Source organism: Rhamphochromis longiceps, linkage group LG14 (assembly GCF_057381845.1).
Source record: "Rhamphochromis longiceps isolate RC_006_pf linkage group LG14, R_longiceps_female_GT1.1, whole genome shotgun sequence".
NCBI lineage: Eukaryota > Metazoa > Chordata > Actinopteri > Cichliformes > Cichlidae > Rhamphochromis > Rhamphochromis longiceps.
Window position 1 is genome coordinate 12,506,385 of NC_140570.1, and position 18,664 is coordinate 12,525,048.

General features: G+C 42.9%; 1 protein-coding gene across 3 annotated transcripts in view; it reads left to right on the forward strand.

The window, feature by feature from the left end:
• Positions 1-18,664, forward strand: part of ankrd13b (ankyrin repeat domain 13B) — a 46,068-nt gene that overhangs the window by 20,216 nt on the left and 7,188 nt on the right. For 2 of the 3 annotated variants that reach the window (XM_085380835.1, XM_085380836.1), the window contains 11 exons: positions 5,385-5,520; positions 6,471-6,595; positions 7,497-7,545; positions 7,783-7,926; positions 8,719-8,959; positions 11,483-11,549; positions 12,293-12,374; positions 15,119-15,183; positions 16,108-16,244; positions 17,130-17,287; positions 17,546-17,734. In XM_085380835.1, coding sequence (XP_085236961.1) covers positions 5,385-5,520; positions 6,471-6,595; positions 7,497-7,545; positions 7,783-7,926; positions 8,719-8,959; positions 11,483-11,549; positions 12,293-12,374; positions 15,119-15,183; positions 16,108-16,244; positions 17,130-17,287; positions 17,546-17,734 — 1,393 coding nt within the window. The remainder of the gene's footprint in view (positions 1-5,384; positions 5,521-6,470; positions 6,596-7,496; positions 7,546-7,782; positions 7,927-8,718; positions 8,960-11,482; positions 11,550-12,292; positions 12,375-15,118; positions 15,184-16,107; positions 16,245-17,129; positions 17,288-17,545; positions 17,735-18,664) is intronic. The other variant, XM_085380837.1, reaches the window with a different exon arrangement.

Below are 18,664 nucleotides of genomic sequence, written 5' to 3' on the forward strand. Positions count from 1 at the left end.
AAGGGTCTTATGAAAACAAAATGAAGACGTTAGTAGCCCCCACCCCCCTTCCCTTCTTTCATTTATCTCATTTTCTCTAACATTATCTGGTTCTTGTCTCTGACTTTTTGTCTATTTTATGTGCTCACAAAAATATGTGTGGTTTCTTTCAAAAAAAAGAAAAAAAAATCCATTTTAGGAGGTTGGTTTTCACACAAATCATCTTTTATTTTGTTTCTCTTTCTTCTTTGTGTTTACATGACAGAAGCCTGACTTCAGACCGTTCTGTGACTTTGACTGCTCTTCACGTTTATGCTGCACGAGCTCTCTACAGTTTCCCATAACACCGTGCTTGTGCTCGACATGCACACAGATGCACGGCATGGAAAATGGCTGCATTTGCATGATGCACAGTTTGTTATTCAGCACACGCAAAAACAAAGCTGACTGCTCTCTTTTTTCCGCCATGTTTTTCTGTAATAATCCACCCCTCGCACGCTCCCTATATTCTCCAGCCTACACAGCTCCTGAGGGACTCCCTCATGTTGTTGTCTCCCTCCAAACGCTCGTTCCCCTCCTGTTCTCCAGTCCTCACCTCCTCCCGCGTCTTCGTTTGGTGTCACCGTAACTCGCGAGAGCCATCATTACTCTTTCTTTCTCTTCAGCCTGCTCCCTGTCCTCCCCTGTCTTAGTTAAAGTTTTGCCGACAGGCTTTCTCTTGCTACAGAAATTTCTCTGCCCACGTTATTTGTGTCCTTCTCTTTATCTCCCACTCTTTCTCTACTGAGTTGCTTTTGGAAGAGCTGTGGAGAGCGCATAGAGCTGTTAAGCAAAGATGTAGAGATCGCGCAGATAGACCACCCATTAACAGGCTGAAGCCATGGTATCATATTCTTATTATTGAGTTATGCTTTACTATACTCAATCCAGCACATAACAAAAACATTTTAAAAGCATGTAATTACACTTGTCTTTTTTTTTTTTACTTGTTGGCGACTTTGTGTCTCTTGCTATCTCCCCCGCCCCTCCACATTTGTGTTTGCAGGTTTTCTTCATTTCCCTTGCAAATAGGACAAACAGAGAGCCGCAGTAACTGATTGCTAATGTAACCACTGACTTCCCATCTAAGCTCACAGTGTGCGTTTCTCAGAAACTGCAGTTAGACTGTGTTGGACTTCCTTTGGGTCATATTCTATTCGGACATCATCCATCAAGTGCAGTATCAATGGCAGCTTCCTCATTCATTGCTCAAAAAATTTCCTTGAACACATTTACTCTTTCCACTGCTCTAGATTAGTAAGTGTCTTGAACTATCCTAGGTTTGATCTGCACAGCGTCACAGTATTACTATTACATATAATTACACCATAACAACAACACTCACTATTTTATTTTTTTTTATTCCTGGAAAGATTTTTTTTCATAGCCTCTTTAATGTCTTTATGAAAGTGCTGATTCCAAGACATGCTGCTCTTACGTCCAAGAGTAATCCTTAATTAAAATTCAAGCTCACAGCAGACTGCCTGAACTGACCTTGGATCTGCCAAGGCCGTGGATAAATGGGGCATCAGCAGCTCTGTTTAATTAGGTGGCAGATCTAAGATCAGTGCGGTAAAAACTGCTGAAGGAGTAACACTGTAAGAAAAAAGGGGGATGTTCTATGAGAGGGACGGACAGTTTCCTCCAGAGCAGTAGATATAAATGTAAAACTCTGTGTTTGTGACAGCTTACCTTCCTGGGTGTAAAAAATAAATAAGTGGATAAATAAAAACTTTGGGATTTACCACTGTGGGATGTTCCACGTTTGCAAATTATGTGCAAATATTTAACAGTGGGAAATACTAAACCCTGTAGGTAACACTGAGAGGCTGCAGCTTTTAGTAAACTCAGAGGAAAGACTCCTACTTACAGCTGCAAGCAACAAACCAGGATTATGATACACTCATCTCTATTCATCTAACTTCTGTGATGCTCTAATGTTATTCTTTATTGATAAAATTCATAAAATACACTTAGACCTGGACCCTAATGCTCAATGTAGCTTCTCTGTCCTAACTTCTCCCCCTTCTCACTTCCTCTCTGTTTTTCAACTTCCATCCTTAGCTGATATTGCTGATCTCATCCATAAATCAAAGCCTTCTACCTGCCAGCTCGATCCTATCCCCACTGTCCTCGTCAAAGCCTGCTTACTCCCTCTCCTTCCCCTCATATCTGCTATTATTCACTCTTCACTCACCACTGGAACTGTTCCTGCTTCCTTCAAAGTTGCTGCTATTACCCCAATTCTGAAAAAAACTGGTCTAGATCCCAACAACTTTAATAATTTTCGTCCTATCTCCAATCTACCATTTCTCTCAAAAATCCTTGAAAAAATAGTTGCTTCACAAGTCCATCTTCACCTAACTGATAATAACCTTTACGAACAGTTCCAGTCTGGCTTTCGTCCTCTACATAGCACTGAAACTGCTCTTATAAAAATAACAAACGACCTTCTTATAGCAGCTGATTCTGGTCTCCTCTCCATCCTTATCCTTCTTGATCTGAGTGCAGCTTTTGACACCATCTCTCATCCCATTCTCCTTAGCAGATTAGCTTCTATTGGTCTCTCTCACACTCCACTAGCCTGGTTTAAATCATACCTATCTGACCGCACTCAGTTCATTCAATTAAAATCCTTCACCTCTCAGCTTTCTCCTTTATCCACTGGGGTGCCCCAGGGATCTGTCCTCGGGCCCCTTCTTTTCATCATCTACCTTCTTCCACTCGGACATATTTTTCGTAAATATAATATTCAGTTCCACTGCTACGCCGATGACACCCAGCTCTATCTCTCTACCAAACCTGACTCTACTCTTCCTCCACCCTCCCTCATCCTCTGTCTAGCTGAACTTAATTCTTGGTTCTCCTCCAACTTTCTTAAACTCAACAGCAATAAATCGGAACTTCTTCTGGTTGGCACTAAACGACTGCTATCCAGAATTAACAATTTCTCTCTCACCATCAATAACTCGCTGGTCCCTATCTCTCCCTCTGTGAAAAGCTTGGGTGTCATTCTCGATAGCACATTATCCTTTAACTCACATATCAACAATATTACACGTGCAGCATATTTCCAACTCCGTAACATTAATCGCCTCCGCCCCTTCCTCACACCTCACGCCACTGCCATTCTCATCCATAATCTTGTTATCTCTAGAATTGACTACTGCAACTCATTATTATTTGGCCTTACACAAAAATCTATCAACAAGCTCCAACGTGTCCAGAACTCTGCTGCCCGTATTATTACTAGGACTTCTTCTACCCACCACATCTCCCCAATCCTGAAGCAACTTCACTGGCTCCCGGTCAAATTTCGCATCCATTTTAAAATAATTCTGTATACATTCAAGGCTATTCATTCTCTCTCTCCACCGTACCTCTCTGACTTATTACAGATGAAGCTCCCATCCCGCTGCCTCAGATCTTCATCTTCTCTTTCTCTCTCTGTTCCCTCTGCTCGTCTGATCACAATGGGAGGGAGGGCCTTTAGCTGCTCTGCCCCTCGACTTTGGAATTCCCTACCCCCGGACCTCAGAAATATTAGTTCATTCTCTCTTTTTAAGTCCACCCTCAAAACTCATCTGTTTAAAATTGCCTATTCTTAAATTTCTGTATGTTTTAACTTTTATCTTCTATTTTTATCATTGTGTATATTTCCAGTTTTTATCTGTTGTACAGTGTCCTTGGGTGCTTTGAAAGGCGCTATTTAAATAAAATGTATTATTATTATTATTATTATTATTATTACTTAATGTCATTTATACCCCTAGACAGGCCTGTTAGTGTACCTCCAGCACACACACATTATCAAAAGATAAGTAATGGCAACCCCGATCTACTCACAGAGTAGTAGCTACTTTTACCAAACTAACAAATATTAAAACTAAGCATATTACTTTTTCAAGTTCACAAACTCTTTTCATTTTTTTGTTTCAAAACTCTGTTTTTTATTTTTATTTTAGTTAATTTAAATGTTTTTTCACATCTAGTTGACCTCTGACCTTGACCCCAAGGTCAGAGGTCGAGTATTCTGAAAATCTTGTGAATGCTAAAACTTGAGAACAAAGAGATGAAGGATTTTTAAACTGATACCATCTTCCAGGAGGCTGAGGGGTAACCTTTTCTACTCCTAACACTTGTCAAGAAAGCCATAAATGTGTGGGGATTTTTTTATTATTATTATTTCAAAGGCAGAGCTCATTTGGAAGAACTGAACATGATTTATCAAAGTATAGAGTCTAGATTCTGGTGGTCAAGACTTGTACGAGGATGGCCAGCATGAGAAGATGGGGAGGTGGGCTGAACAAATGACAGTCTGAAAGACAAAATGATAGAAGAGAGGCAGATTGAGTCAAAGGAGGCAGGGAAAAAATGATTAAGCCAAAGGGGAAGGAGAAGTGATGTAAATAACCTATCACCCGGAACACAGATGGGTGTATTTAGGCACAAGGCTTGTTTCGGGACTTGATAAAGCAGGTAACACTTCCTACTTCTTACTCCAGGAACACTTTATTTGTTTGTTTGAAAGCTGTACCAAATAGCAGAGGCTGCAGCGAGCTAGCCTTGTGAGCATCTAAAACTGGCAGTTGCTTTCTACCACACTTTTCACATTTGAGGGCTTTAAAAGCCTCCTGCCTTTTAATTTTCTGTATCAAAGCACTGGTATGATTGATGTGAAAAGATTAACACTAATGTAGTATGGCTGCCTAATGAGGCCTTGTTGACATGCTTCTAAATTCAGAGTGGAGAGCTGAGAGCTGAAGTGTAGCCTCAAGCTGTAAAAGCTTACTAAGAAAAAAAAAGTGTATTTTTGGTGACAAAGAGGCTGTAGGTTATATATTTTTGCTTAATTGCACAGCAGGTTGAAAAGAGACGCTTATTTCTGTTACCTGCCCACATGGTTTTTTTTTTCACCAAGACTCATACTGGAACACTCTCTGAAACTTTATTTTTCAAGTGTTCAGGAGCAGCAGACAGTATAACACATAAAATGTTGTGTGATACGTGTGTTTGTGGCTGTGTTTGTGTGTCCAGAGGCCTGTTTAACAAAGCAGGTAGTACACTCTATGTTTACCCAAACCCAACACATCCAGCCCAGAAAATAAGTGGAGTACAGAAGTGTAGTGCCCAGCCATGTAGGAGTGGTGACAGATCAATTAGCACCTGTCTTTCCCCGCATCTTTCTGCTGCTACCGGCACAGTTGTGTCTCTATTATATGTTTTTCTGTTGCCACTCCTCTATCTGAGCCACAAGAGCATTACATTGATACACAAGTAACCCCAATTCCTACTCAAATAGATCCTTCTTAATTTATACATTTAGGATTTTAACATCTTCCTCCGCCTTCTATTTTTGCATCCAGACCGATTTAGAGTCTCTGGACCCTCGCGGTCGTACTCCTCTTCACCTCGCTGTCACGCTGGGCCACCTGGACTGCGCCAGGGTCCTGCTGCAGCACGGCGCTGACGTTAGCAAGGAGAACCGCAACGGATGGACAGGTGAGTGAGTGCACATGCTGTGTGGAGTTTATTTGTGGTAATGCGAGCAGTGCACAGCATGCATAAGCTGTATCTGGAGGGTGGTGGTACATTTTGGAAACTTAGTGACCTTATAATACATTTTATCGTACATCTTTGTACACCTTTTTTGTTTGGAAAATGAAAACCAAAATCTCATCTCTGCTGGCACATTTAAAATTTGGTTTTGTGCTCTTGCAGTGGGAAGATAATGGAGTTTGAAATCAGTTCTTTTTTGTAACTTTTATTTTTCCATTTGTGCCCAAAATATGATCTCACCTTAAGTTTCTTGTTTTTGCTGTCATCTCCTCTCTTTTTTGTGGCTTTTCTCCCCTGACGTTGATGATTTAAGTGCAGTGCACTGAATCTAAGTTATTTCAATGAATCAATAGTTGAAAAATACTGAGTCCATATATTTTGTTTACCTTTACCTGCTCACTTACCCTCACAGTGGTAGCCCTGTCAAGAGTAAGTTTCACGCATACCACACTAGTAAAACTGCTTCTTCTTCTTTTTTTTTACATTAGGCCAGAAAATAGAGCTGCTCTTCTAGTTGTAAATGTGAAACTAATGCTACCAAGAGCAGTTCTCCATTGCATTATTTGCCTGGCTGTGTGAAACAAAGGAAGACGTTATATCAGCACGCTAACCAAACAAGCATCATGCCTGTGTGATCGTTGCATCTTTAAAATGTCACACAAATACACACACCAGATAATATAGCGTGTGTGTGATAGTTCAACTCACAAAGTGTGCTGTTCAAGTGTAAGGACAGCTGATCAATGATGGGTGAGACGCAGTAATTGGTGGTTCCAGCTTCTCCTTTGGCCCACTTCAGTTTTGGCAGTTCTCGCTGCCCCCTTTAAATTGTTCATGTACATAAATTTTAGATGAAGCCTGAGTGACTGGTTCTGTTTTACTCTCCCTCTCAGTTCTTCAGGAGGCGGTGAGTACCAGAGATCCGGAGCTGGTGCGTCTCGTGCTTCGTTACCGTGACTACCAGAGGACTGCCAAGAGACTGGCGGGCATCCCCGTCCTGCTGGAGCGACTGCGCCAAGTGCGATTTCACACAAGCACCCATAAGCACACACACGCGCTGTAGTGCACAGGTTCATGAAATAAGTGTGCAAGCCATGTGGGTGATAAATATGGAAGCTATAAATGCATTTGAAATGTAAATAAGTCTTTTTCAAATTTACATGCAAATTTGCTTTTCCCACGAGATCCTTTCTGAAGGTATTAATAGCTTTCTTTAACAAGGGCGATACACTCAAAGGATATGTCTCCATGTTGCAAAGCGCTCTCTCCCTCTAATCTGACTCATAGCTGTTCCCTAAGGACCTCAGGATTGCCCTGTTTGAAGGCAAAAAAGCAGTGATGGACATGCCGAGGCTGCCCGTACAGGAGATTAATGGTTAGAAGCCTGCAGCAGCAGATTGTGTTGGAGCTGTTGCACAAAACAGTGACAGCGATGCAGGGATGTGCCTCCAAACTGTCTGACTTCCTGTGTATCTGCTCCTGCCGGCTCCCTGATACACACAACACCCTCACACTGTGAAAACAGCAAGGAGCACTGGCACTCAAACGCACTCGCACACGAACCCGCGAGCGTTACACACATCTCATCCTTCTTCATCTGCCGCTGCTCTCACCCACATTATTGTCCTCTCCATCCCTCCATCCATCACTTCTATTATTAACACACACACACACATATGCAGACATTTCCAGTTTCCAGTCCCATCATCTTTGGCACAGACATCCCTGCTGCATTTATTTGCTTTACTTCTTTTTTTCTCTCCTCCTGCACATCGGTATTCTCCTCCCTCTGTCTGTTAATCTTTAACTTCATCACTCTCCACAACTCTCCCTCCGTATCTTCCTCTTTATCGATGCTCAGTGTTTTCTCATTTTTATTCCTTTCTCTGTCTGTCTCTGCTCTCCTCCTCCACCCTAAGCAGGCCCAAGACTTCTATGTGGAGATGAAATGGGAGTTTACCAGCTGGGGTGAGTCCAGTCCTTGTGTCCAGTGATCCAGTAAAAGCCAGTACCAACCAGTCAGATCTATTAATTTTATCTGCCTCTTAGGCTAAAGACACCTGTTTTCAGTTGCATGTCAGAAAAGCATTTGTATTGTATGTGTAGGTTAGAATGGCTTAAATTTAAAAAATTCAAATGCAAAAAAGAAAACTGAGACCTAGCTCAGCATGGTTTGAGTCAAAGAGTGTCTGTATTCGTCCTTAGTGCCCCTGGTGTCTCGCATCTGCCCCAGTGACACATACAGAGTTTGGAAGAGTGGTCAGTGTCTCCGTGTTGACACCACCCTGATGGGATTTGAACAGATGACCTGGCAGAGAGGAAACCGGAGCTTCATTTTCAAGGGACAGGGTGAGAGTTTGAGCTCGACTGGCTCGCTCTGTGTGAGGTGCACGCAGTGTGTCAAAATGCATTCAAAGAAAACCACACTGACTAGTGCTGATATTTAAAAATGGAGGTGAAAGACAGATGAAACTGGGCGACGTGAGAACAACAAAAGCACAATTCAATTAGCATTTTTCTTTCGTTGCGTTTTTGCTGAGAATTATTTGCACAAGTGAAACAAACACGGTTTAATATCAAAATGAGTAGAGCGCAAAGCTAGCTGTTTCCTCCTGTTTTTGTGCTAAGCTAAGCCAACTCGCTGCTTCCTGTGGCTTTATTGATCACAAAGGCATGAAGCTGGTATTGATTTCAAATGATTCTCATAAACCAAGACGATAACTGTGTTTCCTAAATTTATCTCCAATATGTATCCTTTAAATCTCCCGTAGTGGGAAGTAGAGATGGGGGATCGATCCAATAATCGATCGTGTGTTTACCAGCGTTGGTAATGGTATGTAGCACAGTAGGATTGATACTTATTTCTATCCTCCAAGTTCAGTACGTAGCTCACTGAACTGTTGATGATGATTTAGCTCATAAATCATGACACACTGGTCTCCCCTTCATGAGCTCCCTTTATAAGTTATAAGTATCAGTATTGATATTGGTATCAGCAATACTGGCCCTGTATTGACTTGGTATCAGGCAGGTATCTGTCTGTCTGTCTGTCTGTCTAAGCATCACAGATTTGTGGACTTTCTCACCTCACTGAAAAGCTCTCAACTTTTCTCTTCCCTTCTCTCCCTGTCTTTCTCTCAGACTCCAGCGCAGAGGTGATGGAGGTCGACCACGACAGGCAGCTGGTGTTCCGTGAGACCTTGTGCGTGTCATCCCTCACAGCGCTCTCGCCGGGCAGGGGGAAGGGTGGTGCCTGCAGCAGCACCACAGCTGGGTTGGGCCTTCTGGGAGTAATGCAGCCCACTGACGAGCAGGTAGCGGCCCGGCTGTCTGCCCCAGTGGTGACCACGCAGCTGGACACCCGCAACATCGCGTTCGAGAGGTCAGAAAAAATACTGCTATGTACTGAACAAAAATATACAGGATGTGAAAAATCAAAGCTAATAAATAGCTTTAGCTCAGCCACAGGACTTGCTCCATTAATCTGCTGTTCTTTTTTTTTTTTTTGCTTTGTTTTGTTTTTTCCCCAGTGGAGAAAAATCACTCTTTTGTTGTTAGAGTTGAATTTCTGTCAGCGTTTCTCTGTTGCTGCCTCCTACACTGCAACCCACAGCTGAGTGGAACGAGTTCAGGCACGTTCTCTGGTGGCTGTCAAAATGCATTTCACAAAGTGTAGGAAAATACAAACCAAAGCTGCAGCAGTGGGAGGAAATGGACACAAGAAAAAGTCGCATAGAACAAACTGTTAAATTTCATTGAAGAGCACATATTTTTGGAATATTGTATCCAAAAATCTGGGAATGTGTTCCTATCAAAAAAGTGCATTAAAATAGTTATTCTAAAATCCCGCTGTAGTTTAAAGTAAGACTGTAGAGCTTTTGAAAGAAGTAAAAACAATGTTCAAATAGCAGCAGCTGTCTTGTAATCCAGTTGCAGTCACACTGGGTCAATAGTAATCATTGTATTTTAATTTAACTACTCGCTTCTTCATCCTCTCTGTCTCTGTGTAACCTCAAAAGGCAAAAAGTGCCCAAATAAATTTGCAGGACTACGCTTGATGTGAAGGAACAAATTAGCTTCTGGCTGCCTGAATCGAGCTGGGGGCGCCTGTAAAACAAGTAAAATGCAGTGGTGGGAAAAGACAAAAAGACTTGGACAAGAGACAGGCCGGACATAAGGTGGAGAGAAGAGTGGACCGAGCAGGCGGGAGGCAGGGGGGGTCATGGAGGACAAAATTCATCCTATTCTGGTTGGTTGGAGAGATAAGACTGATGAGGAAAGGACGGGGGTAACGGAAGAGGGAGTTTTGTTTGGACAGAGAGGGATGGAGAAGAGAAAATGTAAAGAGATGAAACAAAAAAGGAATGAGAGCGAGGGACAGAACTAACGCTGGGACGTGGAGGTATGAGGGGAAGGCACACAATAAGAAAAATGGAGGGAAAGATGAACGGGTAGCAAGGCTGTGGGCAGGAAAGCACAATACAGAAGCCAGAAGAAAGAGATATTTGATCTTTTTTTGTGGCAGGAGGGGAAAAAGAGGAAGACGGTGATAGATAGGCGAGTGATGGAAAGGCAGCGGCGGCAGGAAGTGAATGTTAACAGATTAAAAGTGAGAAAGAAGGCAGAGAGACGAATGACTCCAAGAATTGAGCGAGGAGAGGTTGGGGTGGGGTAATTATCTCACTGTCAGACTTGCACCTCGGTGTCACCTCTGTGCATTTTGCTCCGTCAGCATTCCTGTCCAGTAATGTATTTGGGATGCTTTACAGCAAACCGCTTCGTCAAGCATCCTAGACAGGGACACCTCAAAGCTCTGGAGTTATTACGTCTCTACGCAACTTTGCACACAAAAAACACAGCGCTGCAGTTTTACTGTTTTAAAAGTTGGATTCAAAGTTTTGGGAACCCATGACAAGGACCTTGACAGCTGGCTAGCAGAGGAAACGGTATGCTTAGGCTACAGACTTTCCCTGATTGAGACAAATTCATGTGCCACTTGCCAAGGGACATAAAAGGACTGTAGTGTATATTAGCTTGAAAGACATATTTTTCCGTTACTTCGGTGTATATATAAGATAAACTACCTTGAGAAGTGGATGGAAGATTATCGTATGCCTTGGCAGTCGTTTGCATTCGTGTTTAGCGCCGGTCCTCTTGGGGTCTGTTTGGCCAACAATCATTTACAAAAATGCAACAGGCTGCAAGTTAGTCTGTGATGTATCACTTAAACAGAACAATGCTAGTTTGTTTTTTTAGTAGTTCTGGCCTTGTTTATACTATTTAGCATGCTAACATTTTGCAAAGTACGGTTCAGGCTTGTGAGATTGCCAGTATTTTCCATTAAACTAAATCTTTTGATAATTATAACAGCTTATCCACAGAGGAGCAAATTTCCAAACAGCCCGTACAGTTGTTGTTGACGAAAATCTAAACAAAGTAGGATGGGAGACAGGCGTGACAGCTTTTTGAGTAACAACCCTTAGGAGAATTCTCCCAAATGTCACTGATAAAATAAAAAAATAAATAAATCTGATATTGTTTCACTAATAAACTTAAGAGCTGAAATGATTGGATTAACCAGCCTTGAAAAGTGAGTTTTTGAGCTTTGAGGAATTTAGTGGCACGAATAAATCACGAAGATGCAATATTGCTCGCTGACTTCTGGCAGGTTTGCTAATTGCACACTGAACTGCTCGTCTTCACTGGTGACAAACAAGGCCAGCGTCTTCAGGATTCCTCTTGTGAGAAAACTTGGTTTTTTTGAGCTTCCTCTCCTCTCACAGTACCCAGGAGAGGAAGCTCTCCTGGGTACTGTGTCCTTGAGCTTAGATGGAACCGAACTTGCTTTATTATGGCTTTGAGACGTGAGAGAGATGACCTGGGATGTGCTGAAACTGTGTTGCAGGAACAAGACGGGCATCCTGGGATGGAGGAGCGAGAAGACCGAGACGGTGAATGGATATGAAGCAAAGGTAAGCGGCTCGCTTATCTCTCGCACTGTCCAGAGAAAGCCCAGCCACCGTTTGATATTTGATATTCAGTTTGATATTCCATGAAAGTTCACTTAACTTGGAGGATTTCATTTCCTGAATGAATAAAATCCAGAGTTGTTTCATGCTTTAAAAAAAACCCATCGATCAAGATTCAGCAGCACCTAAAAGACCAGATGGCCTCTCAAATCAAGTAAAAAAAAAAATAATACATTACCATGTTACCTTGACCCCATTTGTTTTCTTTGTCCCCCTCGAGGGATCAATGGGTGGCAAGTGTCAGACTACCGGGCCATCTGTCACCGGTGGGTTTAAAAGCCCTTCAGATGGGCTCTACAGTAAAATACTGCTGTCTATTTTCTGCTTCATTGATTTAGAGTCGCAAACATAAACAGACAACGCATACAGAACTGCTCTACCCCTGGAAGCTTTTAGTTCTTTATTTCAGTCGTGTGTAGTCAGTGTAAACTCAGTATCAGCAGCCTGCTCAATATTTAATCAGCGCCTGATTTTTATGGTCACTGTTGAGGAATTCCTGCATTTTGCTGTGGACTAGTCGGACTGCAGACTAGCAACTAGGGTGCACAAAAATCGCGGCTTTAAGGGTTTTGGTTTTGCTTTATAGCTTGTATGGTGACAAGTTGTTTTTGGAATTATTGCTACAGCTATGAGGTGGTAAAGTGTGCGTGAACAGAAAAAAGGAGTTATGTGTCTTCCTCTTTCAGGTGTATGCAGCATCCAATGTTGAGCTGATTACCAGGACCAGAACCGACCATCTGTCAGACCAGAACAAGAACAAGATAAAAGGTAAGTCACTTCATCAGGATGTCGTCACGCCTTTTTTGTTCCCCTACAGCTGAATCTCTCCATTACGTCCTCCGCGCCGTTGTAACCCGCAGTCCAAGTGCCGAAACACGTCCGATAGAAGAGTCACCGATGACTAATCCCTCTCACCTGAGCTCGATGAGATCACCCCGAGGCTGCGGCTAACAGCCCGTAAAGTTCTCTCGGTGGCTCCGTCTCATTTTCTGGTTCACATCATAAATCAAACAGGATTAGCAGGTTTCCCTCTCTCCCTGGACCGTCGCTGTCAGCCAGGATCAACCATCACACGCTCTTCTGAGAGAGCTCCTCTCTCCCAGGTCACAATCCCCATCTGCGCTCTGCTAATATGCACGAGGAAAGTGTTCTCAGAGACGCTACACTGACTCCTGAATGAGTGACTCGGTCCATTTGCCCATTTCCTCGAGCTACTTTTCATCATTTTGTTAACGCTGTTAAGAATTTAAAAAACAAACCTTTAAGTGCTCCTATATATCCTAGGAGAGGCACACACTGTATCATCAGCAGCTGTAGACAGATTAGATGACCAAAGGCTGAAATGTAGATCAGTGCTTTAAAAACCACAATATAGTGATGGACCTTTGCTCTGCTTTTAGTACTTATTCAGTTTCTGGTTTGATAAAGACAAACCGCACCACCACGTCCAAACCACACACTATCAAGCTGCTCACTTTTTTTTTTTGGGTGCTCAGATCTAAATGAAAAGCAGCTTTTGAGTTTCTCCACTGTGGATCTTTTAAACCCCTCGATGTCTAATTTTAGGAATGATCCTGGAGTTTATGATTGCAGATTTCACTTTTGGTATTTTGCAATATACAGCTTTTGAAAGTAGACGGGACTTGAACCATTAGAATCAGAATTAATTTAGATGTTTCCACCTTATTTAGTTGTTTATTCTCATTGTTTAAGAAAGAAGTTTGATGTGAAGCCAAATCTTTATCCTCATTTGTCTGTATGCGAAGTCCATTTACATACAAGGACACACCATATCTTAAAGGCCTCCAAGTACCACATCGCCCCAGTAGAGCACTTAACTCTCAGACTGCTGGCTTGTGTTGTTTCTGGGGTAGAATGGGAAGCAGAGCCCTCAGAGGTGTTGTCCTGTTAAAAGTGAGTTTTTCCTCCTCACTGTCATCAAGCACTTGCTTATAGGGAGTCATCTGATTGTTGGGGTTTCCTCTGTATTATTCTGGGCTCTTTGCCTTACATACGAAGCCCCTTGAGGTAACTGATGTTGTGATTTAGTACTATGTAAATCAAATGTAAAATAATAGAACAATTTTTTAAACCCATGTAATCATAAAAAGTTGCCTGTGTATGGATAACTGAAAAGGTTATTTGGTGCGTCACTCATCATTTTTGAAGCACTGTTTCCTCAATAGTTAGTCAGGAGAGGGACAAGTTTCCACCTGTGTGATGTCTAGGAGCACATCGTGATGTCATGGAAACGATGCAGCTCAAGATAGGGGAGGGTTTTCTTAGTCACCACCACCGAAAGTGAAGTGACCTCATTTGCAAGTCCAGGTGATGTGGAAATAAGTGCCACTCCTACCCAAAGTGCAGCGTGAACAAGCTCACTGACAGTGTGTGGGCTGCAAACACACTCTCAGAGGAAAACAAATTATTTTGACCCAGTCTATGGTTTGGGATGATAATCAACAACTTTTCTAAATCCATTGTAAGATGCCAGTGTTGAGACTCTGCAGGAAACAGCTAAATTAGGTGCCAGTATATAGAAGTGGGTGTCATTTGGACACCAGGTCATTTCACCCAGTTAGGAACCTTCCTAAGCCAAAAAAAGATGATTCCACTTCACCCCACATGCTGACAGGGCCGGTCTGAGATGACAATAGAGTGGGGAAAAGGGAACACAGGCATCTACAATAAATGTGCTTTAAAGTTTGACAAGCATGTTGAATGTCTTAGACTGGATTTTGGGTGATGAGCGAATGCCTCATGTGGTCCCGTAGCAGGAATTGGCCGTTAAGACCTCAAATATTCTCAAGATTCTTGTATTATCTTTTGATTTGTGTGACAAATGTGATTTTTTTTTTTCTCCCATTACTGCTGTGCCTGTTTCCCAGAATAATGACGGTGACATATCTCCAAAAGTGATGCCCTCGCTCTCTTTTTTATTGGAGCACTAAAATCGTCGTCTTGAAGAAGTGCTATTCAACTGGCATCTTACATGGATGAGATAAAGAATTGAACTTTTTTCTGAGGGGGGGAAATATGTCTATGATTTAATGAACTATAGCAAAGCAGGGTGAGAGAGCCTCAGAGCAGGAAAAGGTCAAGTCAAGAGGTGGAAGTAGGAAAAGTAAGAACAATGTTGAGATTGAGGGCTTCTTGTTGTCCAGCTGTAGTCCGTAATTACTCACGTATCAGGTTCTGCTGTGAGATCTGCTGATATTTAGGCTAGACCACCTAAGCTGGCTTGCCTTGGTTCATGCTGGCTCCTCGTAGATAAGAGTGCATTACAAAAAGCTTCATGTAATGCAATAAGGCATCCTGAGCAGAGCATTATAGAGCAAAATGACACTGTGGACAGTTGCAGCGGCGATAAATGAGCCCACACAGAGGGCTGTGCAGTAATCTGAAGTAAATGTGTAAAACAAACAGGACAGCATGTAGTTTGTATGGATGTGCTGTGATTATATAAGTGCATTTCTTTTTTTACTTGTTGCTGCCGCTGTGTGTCTGAGCAGGTGGGAAGACTCCACTGCAGAACTTCCTCGGGATTGCAGAACAGCACATGGGGCCTAATAACGGGGTGAGCACACACTCGATTTGAACATCGTCACGTGAAACATGAACGGCAATCGGCGCTGTGACTGTCATCGCTGTTTTCAGGGACATTTCCTACCTTCTCGTGTTAGCGTTACCCCGCCCCCAACTCGATCGCCTCCTCTTTGGATGGTCAGGCAGTGTATGAATCCCGATTGTCGAGTCGACCGTGTCAACAGCAGAGGCTCCAAACCGCTCTCAGATATTGATTATGTTTTTTTAATTTGTTTCTGCTGCCGAGCACCAATGACTCATACCTCCCTGCTTCTCCTATTTCTGTATTCTGGCTCTTCACTCGCTTCCCCTCCCTGTCGCCTCTGCACATCATCATCCACACACACACCAAAAAAATTGAATTTCCCATTAAGTTCTTTTGGGCAACAGATAAAATTGGTGCACAGACAATGAATGTATCCTGAGCTTGTAGCTTAGCACTGCAAAGACCCGCAAAGCAAAATCGGCTATTTTGCCAAACCGTAAACTTCTTCTGTTTCACAACTCTTTGTTTGCCCGTAGCAGGAATGGCTGTTCCTACTTTTGACAGGTTTAGTCATGCGTCACACCGAGATAGTTATTAATGCAGCGAGCCAGCCGCTGTAATGATGAATAGTGAAATAAGAAACCGCTTTATCAATTTTTTCACAACTTCTGGCTTGAGCACGACTCCTTCAAAGAGTTGTTAAAAAATGCCAGTAGGTAAAAGGAAAGCCTTGAAATCTCTACAGAGTAGAGAATAGCAGAGAAAGTGAGTCTGAAAAGCCTCTGGTATTGATTAATAGTCCTTTGCATCCCTGCGAACAGAGTCGTTTTTCTACAGCTGTAAAAGCTTCACTATCTTTAATACGGAGACATGTTATAGCTGGATCTTTTTTTTTGTAAATTCATGTTATTCACTCCTCACTTTGCCCAGGCTCTGGTGACCCAGATGTCGTCCCCCGTGGTGACAAACCCCGCTGCGCTGACCGCCGAGGAATACTTCAACCCCAGCTCGACGACCACTCAGAGGGATATCGGCCACCCGTGCCAGCTCACAACCAAGACGCAGAGGTGACACGTGCCCACGGAAAAAGAAACAAAAAAACAAACCAAACATTCAGCCATGCGTAGAGCACAGTCGCCCTGAGTCGCAGAGTCGTTGTCAGAGCTGACAAAATGATGGACAGAGAAGAGCCCAGAGGAAAATCGGCCGTCCGCAGCAGCTGACCGCCGAGCTTCTGAGGTGAAAGGCAGCCAGATGACAGCGGCAGACAAACACTCAGGTTTTTACAAAGCTGGTGGAGAGTCGAGCAATTAGTGGGTTTCTGCAGTCGATCACTCAGCTCTGGCTCGATGACTCATGGCACATCATCTTCGCTCCAGCGTATTAACAAATGGAACAAAACAAAAAAGAAATGAAAGAACGCTTTCTGTGTCACTCAGGGAGCAAAAAGCAAAAGAAGTGAAAATATGAACTCAGTGAGGAAAGTAAAAGCAAATAAAAGAATGATCTGAGTGTTCAGGTGTTTTTTGTAACATAGCTGATGTTATTCCGCTGCCCATAAATCGGGGTTGTTGCTCTGTGTTTTGGGTCTTTCGGACATTTCCAGTACCATCGTTCTTCAAGCGGGTAATGAAAAGTTGCTGGACATCAGGAGGACGACGGGTCTGAGGTTGTAGAGCTGCCTCTCAATCTTGTGTTCATTCATTGGACAAATTAGAATATGAGAATCGATCGGCCTCGGTTTGAGAACGACTCAGCAGCTTGTGGACAGCCACTGTTAGCTGATGTGATCAATGTCTTTGTGCAGCTTCCTCCGGGCAAACATTTAACTGTCTGAGCAAGAGCATAAATTGCTTCAATTATGCTTTAGTCAGAAATGTATTTGCTGATATTTATTAATTAACTCTTTCTTCCTGCCTTCTTTCTTTTCCCATACGTGTGCTCGTTCCCAGGTTTAAAGCTAAGTTGTGGCTGTGTGAGTCCCACCCTCTTTCCCTGGCAGAACAAGTGGTGCCTATCATCGATCTCATGGCGATCTCGAACGCCCTGTTTGCTAAGCTGCGTGACTTCATCACTCTGCGTTTGCCGCCTGGCTTCCCTGTCAAGATTGGTGAGCACTGTGAGATTGAGACGCATGATGGGAGGGGGCTAAGATGTGTGCTGTTTAAATAAAGGGGGAGGGCGCAGTTATGGAAAGGTTGGAAAATGGACACACAGATTAATGGAAAGTTAAGACATGCAGAGAAAGGGTGTAAAGAAATGACCAAATTACTTATAAGATGTATCAATCATAAAAACAGAATAACTGATATAAAGGACATGTGTGTTATTGGAGGATGGGGGTGAAATTTCTCTCCTCTCCTTACAGAGATCCCTCTCTACCACATCCTGAATGCCAGGATCACCTTTAGTAACCTGAATGGCTGTGAGGAGGGAGCCGGTGTCCGTGCTGACAACGAAGTGGTGGTGGAGGGCGAAAGACAGAGGGACACCCCGAGGACAGACACCCCTTCTCCGGGCAGCGACTCGTCCAGCGTCTCCAGCTCTAGTTCCACCAGTAAGCGCCTCAGCTGTAGAATGTCTGTAGAAGCTTTTTCTTTTACCGCTCCACAAAAAAATGTTATATTCTTTTTAAACATCAGTGTAATTTATTATATGTATATTTTGTGTTAATAATGTAAGTCTGCAAAATATTGTCACCAAATCGTTGAACTAAATTGAGCCGAGTACACCACATGCCCCCTTTTAGACACACCCCTGCGTGGGACATGTAATCCTGCAGCAAGTTATCAGATTTGAAGATCATAACAAACTGTAGTCATTGGTTTATCTGCATAGAGACATATTTTACGTTAATGTCTGTAGCTTTATTGGACAGCATATAAACTGGATGTAACTACCATGACGTAATTCTCTGGAGTCTCCTTTAGATGTCTTCCAGATGAGCGTTTAGTTTTTAGTTAGTGACTGAGCCCATAAACTCATCAGGAAAGTGTTTGCAGTGGTCAGGGCACGAAGCTGTTTTCGCCCAGACTTCTATAGTAGTGGACGTTTTTGGGTTTTTTTGCAACCACAGCTGTTGCCATCTGGTGGCCTTTAGATAGAGTGCAGGTTTTCAGGCGTGTATGCATTGGCTTCATTGTTCCAACCCAGAAGCTGCATCTATCAGTTATACTGCTGCTGCGTAAGGCAAACAGCAGTGGTGACTAATACAGCCACACTCCTGACTTTGAACCTAAAAAAACATCCAGTCCAATGCATCTGACATAGAAACCGCCTGCCTTTACTTTGCTATTTCTGGCAATGGGATACAACACCTCTGACTAACCAGTGTTTGCTGGGTGTTAATTACAAATACTCTAATTATACACTTTGGAAATTTCAGCTAATACACATTACTGTGCAAATGTCTTGAGGCAATCCTCATGTCTTGATATGTTTCTAGGAAAATGGGAAGTAGGTGCAGCGATTTGCATGGACACGTGCA